The sequence below is a fragment of the Lissotriton vulgaris genome, chromosome 8, assembly GCF_964263255.1.
Source record: "Lissotriton vulgaris chromosome 8, aLisVul1.2, whole genome shotgun sequence".
NCBI lineage: Eukaryota > Metazoa > Chordata > Amphibia > Caudata > Salamandridae > Lissotriton > Lissotriton vulgaris.
In genome coordinates this window covers 410,583,232-410,598,338 of record NC_141696.1, presented here as the reverse complement: position 1 = coordinate 410,598,338, position 15,107 = coordinate 410,583,232, and the positions used below count along the sequence as shown (strand labels likewise).

The 15,107-nt window shown below is 44.3% G+C and overlaps 1 protein-coding gene across 1 annotated transcript in view; it reads left to right on the top strand.

The window, feature by feature from the left end:
* ATP10A (ATPase phospholipid transporting 10A (putative)) overlaps positions 1-15,107 on the top strand; it is an 895,063-nt gene that overhangs the window by 771,910 nt on the left and 108,046 nt on the right. The window contains exons 11-12 of the mRNA XM_086934179.1: positions 3,721-3,824; positions 11,027-11,153. Coding sequence (XP_086790305.1) covers positions 3,721-3,824; positions 11,027-11,153 — 231 coding nt within the window. The remainder of the gene's footprint in view (positions 1-3,720; positions 3,825-11,026; positions 11,154-15,107) is intronic.

Below are 15,107 nucleotides of genomic sequence, written 5' to 3'. Positions count from 1 at the left end.
CCCTAACATAGTTGTGTACAGAACCCCCCGTTTTGGTAGCCCACATAGGCCACTCGAGGTACTCAGGGGAAGTGGGCCTCTGCATCATGGCACCTCCAAACCTGTTCTCCAGTAATATTCCCCCTCCTTACCATCGTCCGGCCCAATGTTGTACTTCAGTGTCTGTGATGTCACTTTTCACCATTTTTGGAAAGTCTCTGCTTCTTTCATACAAGTTTCAGTGCTTCTATCTTAGTTGCTTCCCAGTAGGTAACATGTCCCCTAGGACATAGGATGTAGTGGTGTTTGTTTCCTCTGCTCCCTGGGTTTCCATCAATGACCGGCCATTTAATAGAAATGCAGAGACTTTTCAGAGTCCTGCGTCAATATCATGTCCTGTTGTACTCTGATATTACCAATTATGCAGACTCTTCCGTTCTCTTGATTGCGAGTGTCAGACGTATCCGTGGCATAATCATTTGCAGGCAGTCATGTGTTTTCTGGTGAAGGGTTCAAGGCCAGGTTATTTCTGTTCTGCTACTTCAGTGCAGTCCCACACTTGCTAATGCATTGTAAAGAAAAGTGGGCAAGTGCAGTGTGCGGTTTAAATTTGTCCACCAAATAAACATATCTTTGAGCCCAATACACCCAGACTCTTTTTTTACATCGTAAAATGGTTTCTTTTGATTTTGCACATGCTGTGTGTAGTATGGGGGACGAAAGCAGTGTGGCATTTTTGTATTTAATGGGTACCAGCCTCATTGCCACTTTCTTTGCCTCAATTGCATTTTTGCATCCACAGAATGCACTGAAACAGCTTCCAGATCACTGCCCACAGTGGAGACCCCAGTGGTGGTGGTGGTGGTTGTGGTGGGGATAAGGGGATACCATTTGACCTTTGGACAGGAAAGAACTTGGTAAGGCCTCTTGTTTTCAATGTATTCTCTATCCATTCCTCAAGAAAGAGTTCAATTTTGTGGCCCTCTGGTTTCAATGTATGCATTATCCATTCCTCAAGAAAGAGTTCCATATTTTAGTCCTATACACATTCAAGCAGGCGACACGTATTGAGTATGTGGAGCCTGTTCCCGTTTCCTGTGCCAAGTGGCGGCTATCACTTAATAAAATATGGTGCGGCACGATGGCTTCAAACTCACCATAAATGTGCCACTTCTCCTCTGAGTCCAAAAGCAGTAATGGAATGACTTACTTCCTGCTCACTGGAACGCAAATCCAACCAATCCTGGAGCTGCTCTCATACTGTCTCATTGCTGCTGGCGGTACGGCAAGACTGCAAAAGAACCGATTCAATTGGCTTTGATACCAACACTCTTTACTGGTGGATTAATTCCAGCCATACGTATCCCACACTAAGGGATCCTCGTCTTATATGCGGGGCTACACTCCTGATACAAGAGTGGGACCTTTGAATCCACATCCCACATGACCGGATTTTGGTACCGGCAAGCCCCTATCATTGATTTATCCCCCTATAGCACATCCATCTAGTGGGCATCTGTGGACTATTTGGTAGTATCAATTTACCGGCCCCCAGGAGCCAACTGGCCCTGATTGCGAGGCCCCTCATCAGTCCCTGACTGGTCTTTCTAGGTTGCTCGATATATGTTCTGATGAAGAACCCCCTTTCAAGGAGTTAATTGGCCTACTTTCTAATTGGGGTCGAAACGTCGATACATCTTTCTATCCTGCTGTGATTCTCGTCTTTCTTTAGTTTTAAACATATAGTGTACTAAGGAAGACGTCACTAATCAGTAGGAGTAGCAAGTTTCCGAACAGGCTGATTTTGTCTAAATGTATATATATTGATTTCATGTATAAATCCTTTGTCTTTTACTTAATCTTCTCAATGAGCACTCTTTTCAATCACTTTTCCTTTCTTTCAGCAACTCTACTAACAAATCATAATTGTAGAAATGCATACACGATCCAAATTGTGATGAAAAAAGTACCTTTCTGTCCATGATCAGAATTATGATAAAATTCAACATTTTTGCATCATTTTGAGTGTCTGTATTTTTTTTTTAATTGGGTACTATTACTGTTAAAAAATCCTCTTGGGACCAATTGTTTTCTGTACTATTCCATACCCAGGTTCTTCGGTTTTAATGGCCCATACTATATTCAGCACGAGACCAGCTCCACGATTGGTGGGATCAGGATAGCCTAGTGCTCAATTTGAGGCTGTGGCCCCATGCCTGCAATCTCCCGGCTGTTTCACAGCCCGGGGTTTGCTGGGTCTGCAGTGTGCATGTCGAGGTGGCCTTAGGTAGCCAGCCGGCCAACCTGACATGCGCACTGAAAGAGGTGGCAGTAATGCTGCAATAGCAGGATTCAGCCCGCGCCCTGCACTAATGTTGGCAGTTACAAGTTCCATGTAGTGTCTCTGTGCATGTTGCCATAAACCCAGAGCATTATTTATGTGTATGGTGCAGTCTTTGTGAGATATAAATTGAACTTGCTGCTAATTCATTGTTTGCCTATTTGATTACCTTTCTTTCCTGAGTTAAACCTCAAAGTATTCCTTCATTCTGCTTTGGGGAATATTCGACACATGAAACTTGGCTAAACTACTTAATACGTTGTGTCTTCTTTACTTTGTGCTTATTTCTTACCATTGTCTTCTCTCTTCCTATGTATGTTGTCAAAGAAATATCTGTGGCATTTCTGTTTCAGGGGTTGATATCGGACACACGTGTTCGTCCTATGTAAATTGCCTTGAAATCTCTAACATGGTGTCCACTTTTGGGCGAGTTGAATAGGCTGTTGTATGTTCTGTCCAGAAATTAGGACAGCATCCAAACCTGCATAGCGTTATCCTCAAACTCCTTTAGAGTATTTATAGAGGCATGCCGACCCTTCAGATGGAAAATTCATTTTGGGAAAGAAAGTTGGTCAGCAATGACGTGTAATCACTTAGAACTTTGTGGCTGGCTCGCTTCCATCTAGGCCATGAATGGAGCTTAGGTTGATGAGACTCAAATTTAGAGAGCCATACTTTAATAGAAGAAACCACATTTGGAGGTCTTTTAACTCAGGACAGAAGATTCCAGCTCGTTACAAATATTTTAGTTTGACATACTTATCCAGATACCTGCAAGGCGTTCTACTGTTTCTGCAAAGGAGAACACTTTTATCACTGAAGAAATTGTCACTCTATCCCACACTCTTTATACCAGAAATTGCTGGATTTTTTAGATATTAAAAAAAAATTGCACATTGACTTTTATTGTCTTCAGCTGTGCAGTAGAAAGCCTTGAGGTATAATGAAGAAAAGCAGGTTAGCGGCCACCAAAGTCATCCTAAAAAAAATAGGTATGTGAATTATCTGACAGGAATTTTCCCTCTGTTGTAAGATGATCACTGTCTTGCAGAATGTGTTGCTGATAAGAGTATATTTGAACCTATGTTGCTCTAGATATTCAGTCATTATTGTTCATAGTGTTATGATTTGCAGTGGTAAATCTACACTAAGCACACTGATTTTCCACCTGTGATATTTAATGACAGTAAATTAAACTCTAGTTAATTCCCAGCATTTCCAATCCTGTCCTTCAATAATCACTGATATTATTGAACTCTTCCCCTGCCTTTGCACCCTGAATGTTATTTAGACAAGCTATTTGTTGTTCAGATAAATTAACAGATGTTTTAAATGCTCACTCCAGCCCTGCCTTTTTAAATTGATTGCTTGTTTGAAGCAGTGTTGTTTGTTCATTATAGATGACCACAGGGGAAAATATCAGAAGAAAATTCGAAGTAAGACGCAGAACTATCTTAACCGATATGCCATGGATGGACTACGCACCTTATGCATTGCAAAAAGGGTATGTTTTGTATCTGTTTGTATTTTTTATCATTCATATTTTATCACTGTTAACCTGGCGCTACATGTTTGCTCAGCACTGCAAAAAGTATGTGTCTTCAAGAACTTTCAGTCGTTGGAAGTAGACTTAAGGAAGACTTTGTAGCATTTATTGATGAACTCATCCGGGGCAACCATGGTCTAGAACCACTGGCAATTCCTCCCAGTACTGCAATCAAATCAAATTGTACTTTCCAGACTCAAGCCAGTGTCGCCAAGATCACACTAGGATATCCTGAGACTCACCAGGAGTATCCCGCATTGACCTTATGACCCATGTCCCATATGGCAGCTGGGAGAACCTCGTTTTCCAGTAAACATTGGATATTGTGTGCCTGTAATTAGGCCCAGTTGAACCTTTCAACATCCTTCACTCACAGCTCAAATAGACTTCAAGTAGTAAGTCCCTCTGGTCCTGGAGTTGTAACCAGTAGGCCTAGTTGAGCCCAAATCATTCCACATTAGCTTCCTGAGGGCTAACAGGGTTACCCTCCAGATAGGCTCCAGAGGGTGGGCACCTCGATTTCGACCATAAGACGCGTGGAATTTCACATCACACTTTTCACTCACGGTATGGCATATGAATAACCAAATGGGGTTTAGATCAAAACTAAGGAGTGGATCCTTTTGTACCTGAAAACTCCCCTTGCGCAAATTGATTCTGCGCAATTGGATTTAACTCATTGAAAAGGAATTGCCCATATGTGCTCTATTGAAAGAGATTTTGATGTGCGTCACTGAATTTTACAATAATTACAATGTAGTTGTAGAACTTGTTTTTATTTTTTGCTCTGATGCTCTTTGACCAAGAGGGGGCAAGGTGACAACTCCCTCTCCATGCCACCTCTGTATTCCTGTGCGTAGTGTGTCCCTTTCTTTTACATGTCCTCCTTATCCTTCAGAGTAAAAATGTTTCCCTTTTTTTATTTTACTTTTTATCCTGGACCAGTAGCAACTCCAGGTGAAGGTGAGCCCCTAAGACAGGTGCGGTTCAAGGCGGTGGCCAACTGTGGTCGCCATGTTTTTTAATTTTTCCCGGGCATCCCGCAACGCTAGCGATTGGCTGGCAGGGGTGTGATGGAGTCCCATGGGCGGGTGGCTCGAAGGTCTTGACTGTTTTCCCACCTTCCCATCCCTGTAGATAGCCTTTTTGAAGAGGGGGAGCTTCTGGCAGGGAAGGAGTCATGTTTGGACACAAAGCAGGTGGACAACCTCTGCATCGGAAATAGAAGTGCAGGCGAATTCAGGATGGAATTGGAAGCCTATTGGCTCAAACCAGGGCTGGGGGTACTGTGCAATATAGCGAAGGGCTCGGGAGCCTGCTACAGTGATTTCCAAAGCCTCATACAGTACTCCATTACAAGACCCTGGAGATGTCGGGGATGGTGACTGCGCCAGGGGACCAAGGTATGGCATGGTTGCCCACTCTCATCTCCTTTTGGGTGCCAGGGGGGATAACTTCTTTGGGTTGGCTCTGGCATGGTTGTGTTTGGGGGATTCAGATTGCATTCTGGCCCACGCTCCCCCTATCTTTAAAGGACAGGTGAGTGCACCTTTTGATGTGGAATGTATTGTTGTGGGATCACGGCCCCCTAGTCAAGTGGAATAGTCAATGCCATTGGTGCCTGGGGGTATAGCCACTCCGTACCCTAAATGCACTGTGTTTTTGCCTTCTCCTCAACCCCGGTTTTTAATTATACTTTTTTTTAAATTCCTCCTTCCCAGTTTCCATTTCTTCCCTCCCACCTGTTCCCCATTCTGTCCACTATTGCCTGTCGATCTATTGCGGCCCTTTACATAAAATACATAATTTTATGTTATTGGAGGGTCTGAGAGCTTCTATTTGCTTTTAAGCCTCTCCGCATTCTAAAAAGCACCTCTGCCCAACTGGTTTGATATTTTTTTTTTATTTACCAATTCAAGTGGTGTCTACCATCTTTGATCGGTAAAAAAAAACAATGGCACCAGCATCATTCTGTAGGCATGGGCATTCCTGGTGGCACCTGCATGCATACGTTAACACACATATTGTGCCTACAGAATGACACCATATATCGACCTTGTGTGTTTAGTGTAAAATCAAAACCTTGCACACAAAGGCACAGAGACTACCTTGCAAGATGCAACCTCTTTTGTGTGTGATGTCCAGTCCATGACATCAGTATTAGCCTTGTTTTATGAAAGGCTGAAGGTGTTCTTTTCAGGTTTTCTTATTTTTGATGAATGTGGTTCATGTTGTCAACTTATCTTTCATGCCCACTCCTACACATAGCATTGATGCATAATGACAGTGTGTTAGACACGACATGCTTAGCATGGTATTCCTCCAACCCTTTTACCTCTGCACGTCCTGTTTGCTGAATTCATATTTGTTGGTGTTAGGACTCTCTGTACTTTACCACTATTAACCAGTTGCTAAAGTGCTTGTGCGCTCTCCTTCAAACATGGTAAAATTGACCTATACCTATTTGGCCCATTTAATGTACTTGTAAGTCCTTAGTAGATGTCCTGCATGTACCCAGGGCCTGTAAATTAAATGCTACTAGTTGGCAGCAGCACACATTGTCCCACGCACTAACGTAGCCTTTTAAAACATGTATCAGGCCTGCCACTGCAGTCTACAGTGCAGTTGTAAACTGACATTTCAACCTGACAAAATAACAGGCCTAAACCTGCTTTTTTAATACTTCTAAGTCACCCAAAGGTTGGCCTAAAGGCTCATAGGGCTGTGTGCATTGCACTTAACAGAAGGCTGCGTACTTAAGTTTTACATGTCCTGGCAGTGAAAAACTCTCACGGTCATTTATCACTGTTTTAAGTCCTATCTCCCATTGACTGACACTGGGTTACCATATTAATTTTAATAAGTGTTAACTTTAGATTGAGAGCAGCTAGAGATGTGCTGTTTGCACTCTAATCAATTTTAATTTCAAGTGCTCTTAAATGGTAAAGTCAGATTGTAGGTCACAATTATGAAAACGCCAGGTTTAGAAAGTTGATGTTTTCTTAACACAACCATCTGTGCCTTCTGCCAACGTCCAGGGTCATATGACTGTAAATGGCTCTGCTGTTGGGGTTTGTGTATTGCTTCCAGACAGTAACACGTAGGGGGCTTAGCTGTGGACAGGATGGGCCATCCTGGCAGTATGGCTTGGTTGGGTCTTTACCCAGCCCCACTTACTCTTCAAAGGTCTTTGCCTCCTCAAATGAGCCTGACACTTGGCCTGCCCTGCCTTTTATCACCCCTGGAAAGTTTGGAGCGTGATAGGGAAAAGAGAAAAATGTTCCAGAACCAGATGTGAGGGTAGGACAGAGTTGTGCTACCCAAAGGCATGCACCAGATATAAACATTGGACCTCCAGAACCACTCCTCAGAACACTCCTGGATCTGTGGACATTACTGAAGAATGACTTCCCTGCTGCCAGAGGACTGCCCTGCTGCTTGAAACTCTGTGTTGCTGCCTGTGAAGGAAGATTAGGCCTGCTTGTCTTCTTCCCAGGCTACCCCGAGTTACTCCAACGGTCCGTTGACTGAGTTCCTGTGTGAGCTAGAGGCACACAACAAGCTTCAGAGGCCTCCCTGCGACTGCCCAGCTAATCTGCTGCAACTAGACCTGCCTGGACCTGGAACTAGACCTATCTGAGCCCTTCTGGAGTGAGTCCATATCCCCAAGAGGTGCTCCCTGATCCTGGACCCTTAGCTGGCATCAGTGAAAGCCTCCTCCTTGCTTAACTGAAGGTTCCATTAAATCCAGTACGAAACCCAGAACCGCTGACAGCTTCATTGGAACTGATGCAGTGACACCAAGCCCTTTAAAGCCTCACCACCCATCTGAAAGCTTCATTATGACTTGGGCCAAGTGACATAAAGCTCCACAAAGCCTCGCTGCATAGCTGATAGCTTCATTGGAACAGACTCCGAGTAATGCAAATCCTTACTGCTCAGCTGAGAAATTCATGAGAATCGACCCAGAGCAATGCAAAGCCTCGTAAAGATTTGTTGCACAGCTGAAACCTTCATCAGAACTAATGCAGAGAGAGGCTAAGCCTCTCAAAGCAACACTGTGCACACCTCGCATCAAGGACGTATGGTACAAAATCCCAGTGGGCCAGACTCGGTACTGTGTCCAGCCTACACTCTTTCGCGGTTGGTCTGAACTTGTGACTTTGCCGTGGTCCAGCATGACCAGATACCCACATTTGGCACTCTTAGCTTCTACAACTTTAAGATTCAATAGCTCCTGTTTTACTTATTTGACTTTTGTTGTTCGGGTATTTTTTTCACTATAATATACTACTGTATTTTTCTAAATTCGTTTTCTAAACTGTTTGTGCGCTGCATAAGTACTTTGCACATTGCCTGTAAGTTGAGCCTGACTGCTTTTGTGCTCGGCTAGCAGATGGTTAAGCACAGGTTCATTTAGTGACTTTTGTGGTTCGCCCTGACAAAGATTGTGGTTGTTCCCTGCGTGGGACCTTCAAACCCGCAACCAGTAACCCAATTTCTTACACTGTGATTCAAAATAAAGACCCCTTGCCATTGTCTAATTATTTAAACCATAAACCACTCAGTTGCAGATTCTGCCCTTTAGGAAAGTGTCACACTGGCCTCAACCTACCAGCTAACAAGAGATTTGCCCTGCTCTTTACAGATCAGTTATTAACTTTCTCCAAGTTTACCCAGTGTTTTGTTCCCACATTATTCATTCCCCTTAAGCCAGACAATCAATTTAACTAAGCGTTTTTCTTTTTTGGTTTTATATCTCCTGGTCGGTGGCGTATTTTAAGAATTCAGTGCTATTTTTGTGAAGGAATGTTGTCTATTCTGACTTGTTCGACATAACTAAATTATACTACAACAATCACCTTACCTACTGAACCATTTGCCATGTCCTCCTCCTGGACTATGCTATCACCAGTTCTCCAACTTGTTCATAGAAACAGAAATACATAATTCCCTATCTCTGAAACCTTAGACTAATTCCCTATCATGAAATGCTCATCCAGCCTAAACACAACTTAACAATTTATCTCAGACCCATGGTTTAATCCTAGGTAACCCTTTCTTTGAAGAAAGACAAAGTTGAAGCCCATTGCTGTTGGTGTTGGAGTTATGAAGTAAGATATTCTACAGCATTGTGGTGCAACAAATATAGTGCCATAGACGAGCATCCATCTTTACTGCAGTGCTGCTACACATAGGACCGAATGCACGATGCTGCTGTGTTATGAATTGGGCCCTCTTCTATCCTCTGACTCCCGCTGCCTTAAAACCTCTGCTAGCTTTAGAGTGACCCACCCAAGTTCTTCAAGCAGATGGTTCATTCAGTTTTAGCTTTTTTTTAATACTTTTTTTAAAAATTGATTTTAAATGCAAAAGAATGAATAGTGCAAAACAGGAAGGGAATATGTCATTTGCAGGCAATGCGGAAAACAGTTCCTGTACCCAATGGAGCAACAGATCAGAACAATACTATGAACAGAGTTACAGTGGCGGCAGTCTTATATAAAGGAAACTAGTAAATCCCAAACCCTCATTGAAGTAATTTCATAATGGGCTCAATATTTTAGTGGGCTTATTTTGCACCCCAAAGACCATGTACGCACGTTCCTCTGTAGGAGCGCAGAAGCCATCGTCCCGGGTCCATTCCTCCAGTGGAAGGGGATCTGTTTATCTCCAGTGGTGGGCCAGATCCCTCTTAGCTATCAGAAGACCAATGGTTATAAGGATACGGGTATCATGGGTCCACCTAGGTGCTCCATAATTTTGAGTATCATCACCTTGAGGTCAAGGAATGACCTTTTACCTACCAGATTCCCCAGCGTTTTACTCACTTTACTTCATTGCCATTTCATGTGTTAATATGTGCTGAGGGGGGATTTGCACCTCTGGTAGTTAGGCGTCATGTACCATATTTGAGAGGGATTATAGTGCGCCAAGATGCTGAACACCTGCGGTGCCATCCTCTCCTCTATCCAGTCCTAATCTAATGTGCCTAGATCAAGTTCCCATGTCTCTCTCAATTTTAGGTTGAGGTCGGGTGGATAGTTCACCAGGGATCTATAGATTTTGGAATTCCATTTTTCATAGAGCCACAATGACTAATTTAACTTCAAGAGGACTGAATTCTGGGAGTGCGCTCTATGTGCTTCCTTAGCTTTCAGAAGCATGGCGCAGTTGGCGATATCGGAAAAATTTAGTTTTTTGCAGGTGGAAGTCTATGACCAGATCCTCTAAGGGCCTTATACTGCCAGCTTGCCCAGCGTCTCCCAAAGTTGAGATACCTATTGTGTCCCATTGGCAAAACTCAGACAGTCAACCAACTAGGCAAGCCAAGTTTCTCGCCAAGTGGGAGTTGTGGGTTTATTATATCTATATTAGCTTTGAAGATGTCTCATCCCCATGCCCACAGGTTTCTGGACTGGCAGCACACACAGATGAAAACTGGTGCAGTATTTTAGGGACCTCCTCAGCAGTTTGGCAGGGTACATTGGTGGGTCACCTTCCAATTTAAGGACGTGGGCCCCAGAGTCAAAATCCCTGTTGTAGGGTATCACATTGCCACCGCCTCTCCTGTGGGCAGTCTGGCAGAAGTGACTTGGAGGGAGGGAAAAGAGCCACTCTGTCTCTTTCCGACTTAGAAGTATTGTTAATGTAATACATCTATGTTATTTCATTACCACTTTCAGGAAAATGTGCTTTTTAAACTTTCTGTGATGACAGCCTTAGAAACCTGTGTCATTCATGGCATATGTATTCGAACTCCGTTTGAAAAATCATTGATTTTATTTCAGTGCATTTTTTTTAATACTATCTTTTTTTAAAGGGAAGAGAATGTATATTCGAATGTATCTTTCATCTTTTGTCTTAATCGCCCAGGAACAAATACTAATGCATGTTTTTCTGGCCAAGCCTTTATTCCATGTTTGTTATTTAAATTATGATGTATTGCCCGTTGTAGTTTAAGCACGTTGTTTTCTCCTATAGTGCTTAATGAACGACAGTCAGATAGATAGATAGATAGATAGATAGATAGATAGATAGATAGATAGATAGATAGATAAAGAGTATACTGTTCACTTACAATTGGTTATTATTTTACTTGTAGTTGTGAGGTTTTTTTTTGGTTTTTTTTAATGAACGTTACTTTTTATTTTGCACAGGTTCTCCAAAAAGAAGATTATGCTTGTTGGCTAAAAGGTCATTTGCAGGCCGAGTCATCTATTGAAAACCGCGAAGCCCTGTTGTTCCAGTCGGCCATCAGCCTAGAAACTAATCTGCACCTTCTAGGTGACTGCGCGTGCACGTGGCATTAAATATGCGACTGTGTGCTGATCTATCTTCTGCGCTCGTGATTAATAATTAACATGTTTGCCTCAATTGCGTTAATTGTGTTTTAGAAGAAGCATGCAAAAGCAGGAAAAAAGCACCCAAGTTCTGTGTCAGCTGTAATTTTTATTTACCAAATGCTGAAAAAAAAGAGTGCTTCATTCAGCAACAACAGAAGCACCCGTCTGTGGCAGGAAAACCGAAGGGTTCCTCTTTGTCATGAAGCTTTTGTCCCTGATATTGTCCAATGCTAGCATTTCGTGTTTGCTTAGCAGAAATAACTGCAACAGCAGCATTTTTAATGCTTGACTTATTGTAATTTCTGATTTCCTATTTTTGTGTTCGGTTGCTCGAAAACATGGATGGTTAATTTAATTTCGAGGTTTACGAGCCTGGGTGTAATTAAGACAATTATTTGAAAAGTAATATATGTATGATGTTAGCAAATTGTAAACAGATAAAATGAATTAGCAAATGTTAATCACCCAGCCGCATTGGCAGACGTTTGTATCTGCAGCTTTTCATAGAAGTGAGGTTCGCTTGAATCTAAGGCAAGTCTGTTACTTTACTACAACCTAAAAAAAAACATTTCTTCCTGCGTTGTGTTTTAGGTCGCGTTTGACCATCGTTATAGTGTTCATGGCGAGCTGTTTTGAGTAGAGACCATGGGGCAGATTCACAAGCCCCTTGCTTCACTTTTGCGTCACTTTTAACATGGAAAAAGTGACGCTTGTAAATAAGGCCCCATGTTTATTCCGCTGCGCGTCAAATACGTCCATTCGTCAGAAAGCCAGGCGCGTAGCTGACGTGATTTATCACTTACACGTTAAACCTTCAATGACATCAGAGAGTTTGCTCCTTGTCCCACCATAGTCAGTCATCTTCATTCTGTTTGCTGCCAAAGGACTATGGAAAAGACAAGGAGAGGAATAAACAGAACGCAAACAAGACTGTCAGAAACATGTTTACTTCCTTTGTGACCCCTGAGACAGGCCTGGGTGAGCAAGGGGGATCAAAGTTCAAGCCAGTGGTAATAGCTGCTACCCCAGGATCTTTAAATAGACGTCCATGCTTGTGCAGGATGGCTGTAAAGTCTACCTCTGTACTCAGCCATCTGACTGTAGCAGTGTTTGCAGTACCCTCTCTCATTGTGCGATGGGGCAGTGGGACACTTGTGACAAAAATCAGAACAACCAAGTGACGTCATTTATAAACAAGCATTGGCATAGCCAATAGGTCTTGCTTTTGGGACCGTAAAAGTATTTAGTTCTGCAGCACAATATCCTTGGTGCAACAAGATTGACTTTTGCATGGCTAAACACTTATAAGGTCCCAAAGTCGAGACCTATTAGCTATGCTAATGCTTGTTTTTATAATTCCTAACTAAGTGTAGAGATTGGTGAACATTATACTTCAGACGCCCTTCGTTTAATTCATAACTAAGGCCTTCTACTAATGGGAATCGAGGTCAAGAAGCAGACAGGCAATCTGAGCTCCAAAATAATAAATTGTGCAGCAGTTCAGTAGGCTAATGCACATGCTACACCGCCTGCACAATAACAGACACTAAAATAATGAAGTAGCATAGGATACACCGAAACAATATAGAGCCTCTAAGACCATGATATTATAAAACCGGCTCTGGAGCTCAATTACAAGTGAGCACTAAATCAGAAGGTGCATCCCTTCGAACTATTAATGAACTTTTTTGTTTAAAAAAAATAAATAAAATTTTTACCGCTGTATACAAAATAATTTTTTCATTAAAAGAGGAGATATTTTTACTAAAAAAAGGCTTATAGTTTGGATGCATTGTTTGTGAGTGAATAGCATGAGGTAGAGGCAGTAAATAAAAATAACGGGGCAGCGGATGTTGAAAAACAGTAATTTAATTACAACACGAGCAACAATCAATCAGTGAATTTGTAAAGCGCACTACTTACTCGTGAGGGTCTCAAGGCACTGAGGGGAGGGGGTTGCTGCTACTGCTCGAAGAGCCAGGTTAGCAGGTCCTGGGTCTGCCGCAGATGGGTGGGGAGGGTGTTCCAGGTCTTGGCGGCGAAGAATGAGAAGGATCTGCTGCTGGAGGTTGTTCGTTGGATGCATGGGACGGCGACGAGGGCGAGGCTGGCGGAGCGGAGTTGGCGGGCGGGGGTGTAGAAGTTGAGTCTGTTGTTCAGGTAGGCTGGTCCGGTGTTGTGGAGTGCTTTGTGTGTGTGGGTGAGGAGCTTAAAGGTGATCCTCTTGTTGACGGGGAGCCAGTGCAGGTCTCTTAGGTGGGAGGTGATGTGGCTGCGCCGAGGGATGTTGAGGATCAGGTGGGCGGAGGCGTTCTGGATGCGTTGCAGCCGTTGTAGGTGTTTGGTCAATATTCCTGCGTACAGTGCGTTGTTGTAGTCCAGCCTGCTGCTGACGAGGGCTTGGGTCACCGTTCTTCTGGTTTCGGTCGGGATCCACTTGTAGATCCTGCGAAGCATGTGGAGGGTGTTGTAGCAGGAGGAGGAGACGGCATTGACTTGTTTCGACATGGAGAGGGAGGAGTCGAGGATGAATCCTAGGTTGCGTGCGTGGTCCGTGGGTGTCGGTGCTGTTCTCAGTGTGGTCGGCCACCAGGAGTTGTCCCAGGCAGAGGGGGTGGGGCCGAGGTTGAGGACTTCCGTCTTGTCAGAGTTCAGTTTCAGGCGGCTGCTTCTCAGCCACTTGACGACGGCCTTCATTCCCTCGTGGAGGTTTGTTTTGGCGGTTCTCGGGTTCTTGGTGAGGGAGAGGATGAGCTGTGTGTCGTCGGCATAGGAGATGATGTTCAGGTCGTGCTGGCGGGCCACTTGTGCGAGGGGGGCCATGTAGATGTTGAATAGGGTCGGGCTGAGGGAAGAGCCCTGGGGTACGCTGCAGATGATGTCAGTGGCTTCTGATCGGAAGGGTGGGAGGTGGACTCTCTGGGTTCTGCCGGAGAGGAAGGACGTTGTCCATTCCAGGGCCTTCTTCTGGATTCCGGCTTCTTGGAGGCGTGTTCTCAGTGTGCGGTGGCATACTGTGTCAAAGGCGGCTGACAGGTCCAGGAGGATGAGGGCTGAAGTTTTGCCATTGTCTAGATGGCGCCTGATGTCGTCTGTGGCGGCCATGAGGGCTATCTCAGTGATGTGGTTTCGTCTGAATCCGGACTGGGATGGGTCTAAGATGTCGTTGTCCTGGAGGTGGCGGGTCAGCTGTATGTTGGCGATTTTCCTGATGACCTTTGCTGGGAACGGGAGCAGGGAGATGGACCGGAAGTTCATGAGGTCCTTGGGGTCTGCCTTGGGCTTCTTGAGGAGGGCGTTGGTTTTGGCGTGCTTCCAGCTTTCCGGAAATGTCGCTGTGTCGAAGGAGATGTTGATGACCTTCCGTAGTTTGGGTGCGATGGTTGCATCTGCTTTGTTGAAGACATGATCCGGGCAGGGGTCAGACGGAGATCCTGAGTGGATGGAGTTCATGACCTTGAATGTCTCGTCGTCGTTCACGTGGGCCCAGGAGGTCAGCTGGTTGGTGCAGGTGTCGTTCGGGGTTGGGTCTGTCATGGTCAGAGCGGACGGGGTGTTGAAACTGTCGTGGATGTCGGCGATCTTGCAATGGAAGAAGGTGGCTAATTAGTTGCACAGGTCTTGTGAGGACGGGATGTCGTTGGTGTTGGCACTGGGGTTGGAGAGTTCCTTCACTATGTTGAAAAGCTCTTTGCTGTTGTGTGCGTTGTTATCCAGGCGGGTTTTGAAGGAGGTCCTTTTGGCTGTTCAGAAGAGGTGGTGGTGTCTGCGGATGGCGTCCTTGAGGGCTGCGTGGCTGTCTGGTTTGCGGTTGTAGAGCCATTTCTTCTCCAGCTTCCGGCAAGTCCGTTTGGAGGTCTGGAGTTCATTGGTGAACCAGGCGGCTTTCTTGCTG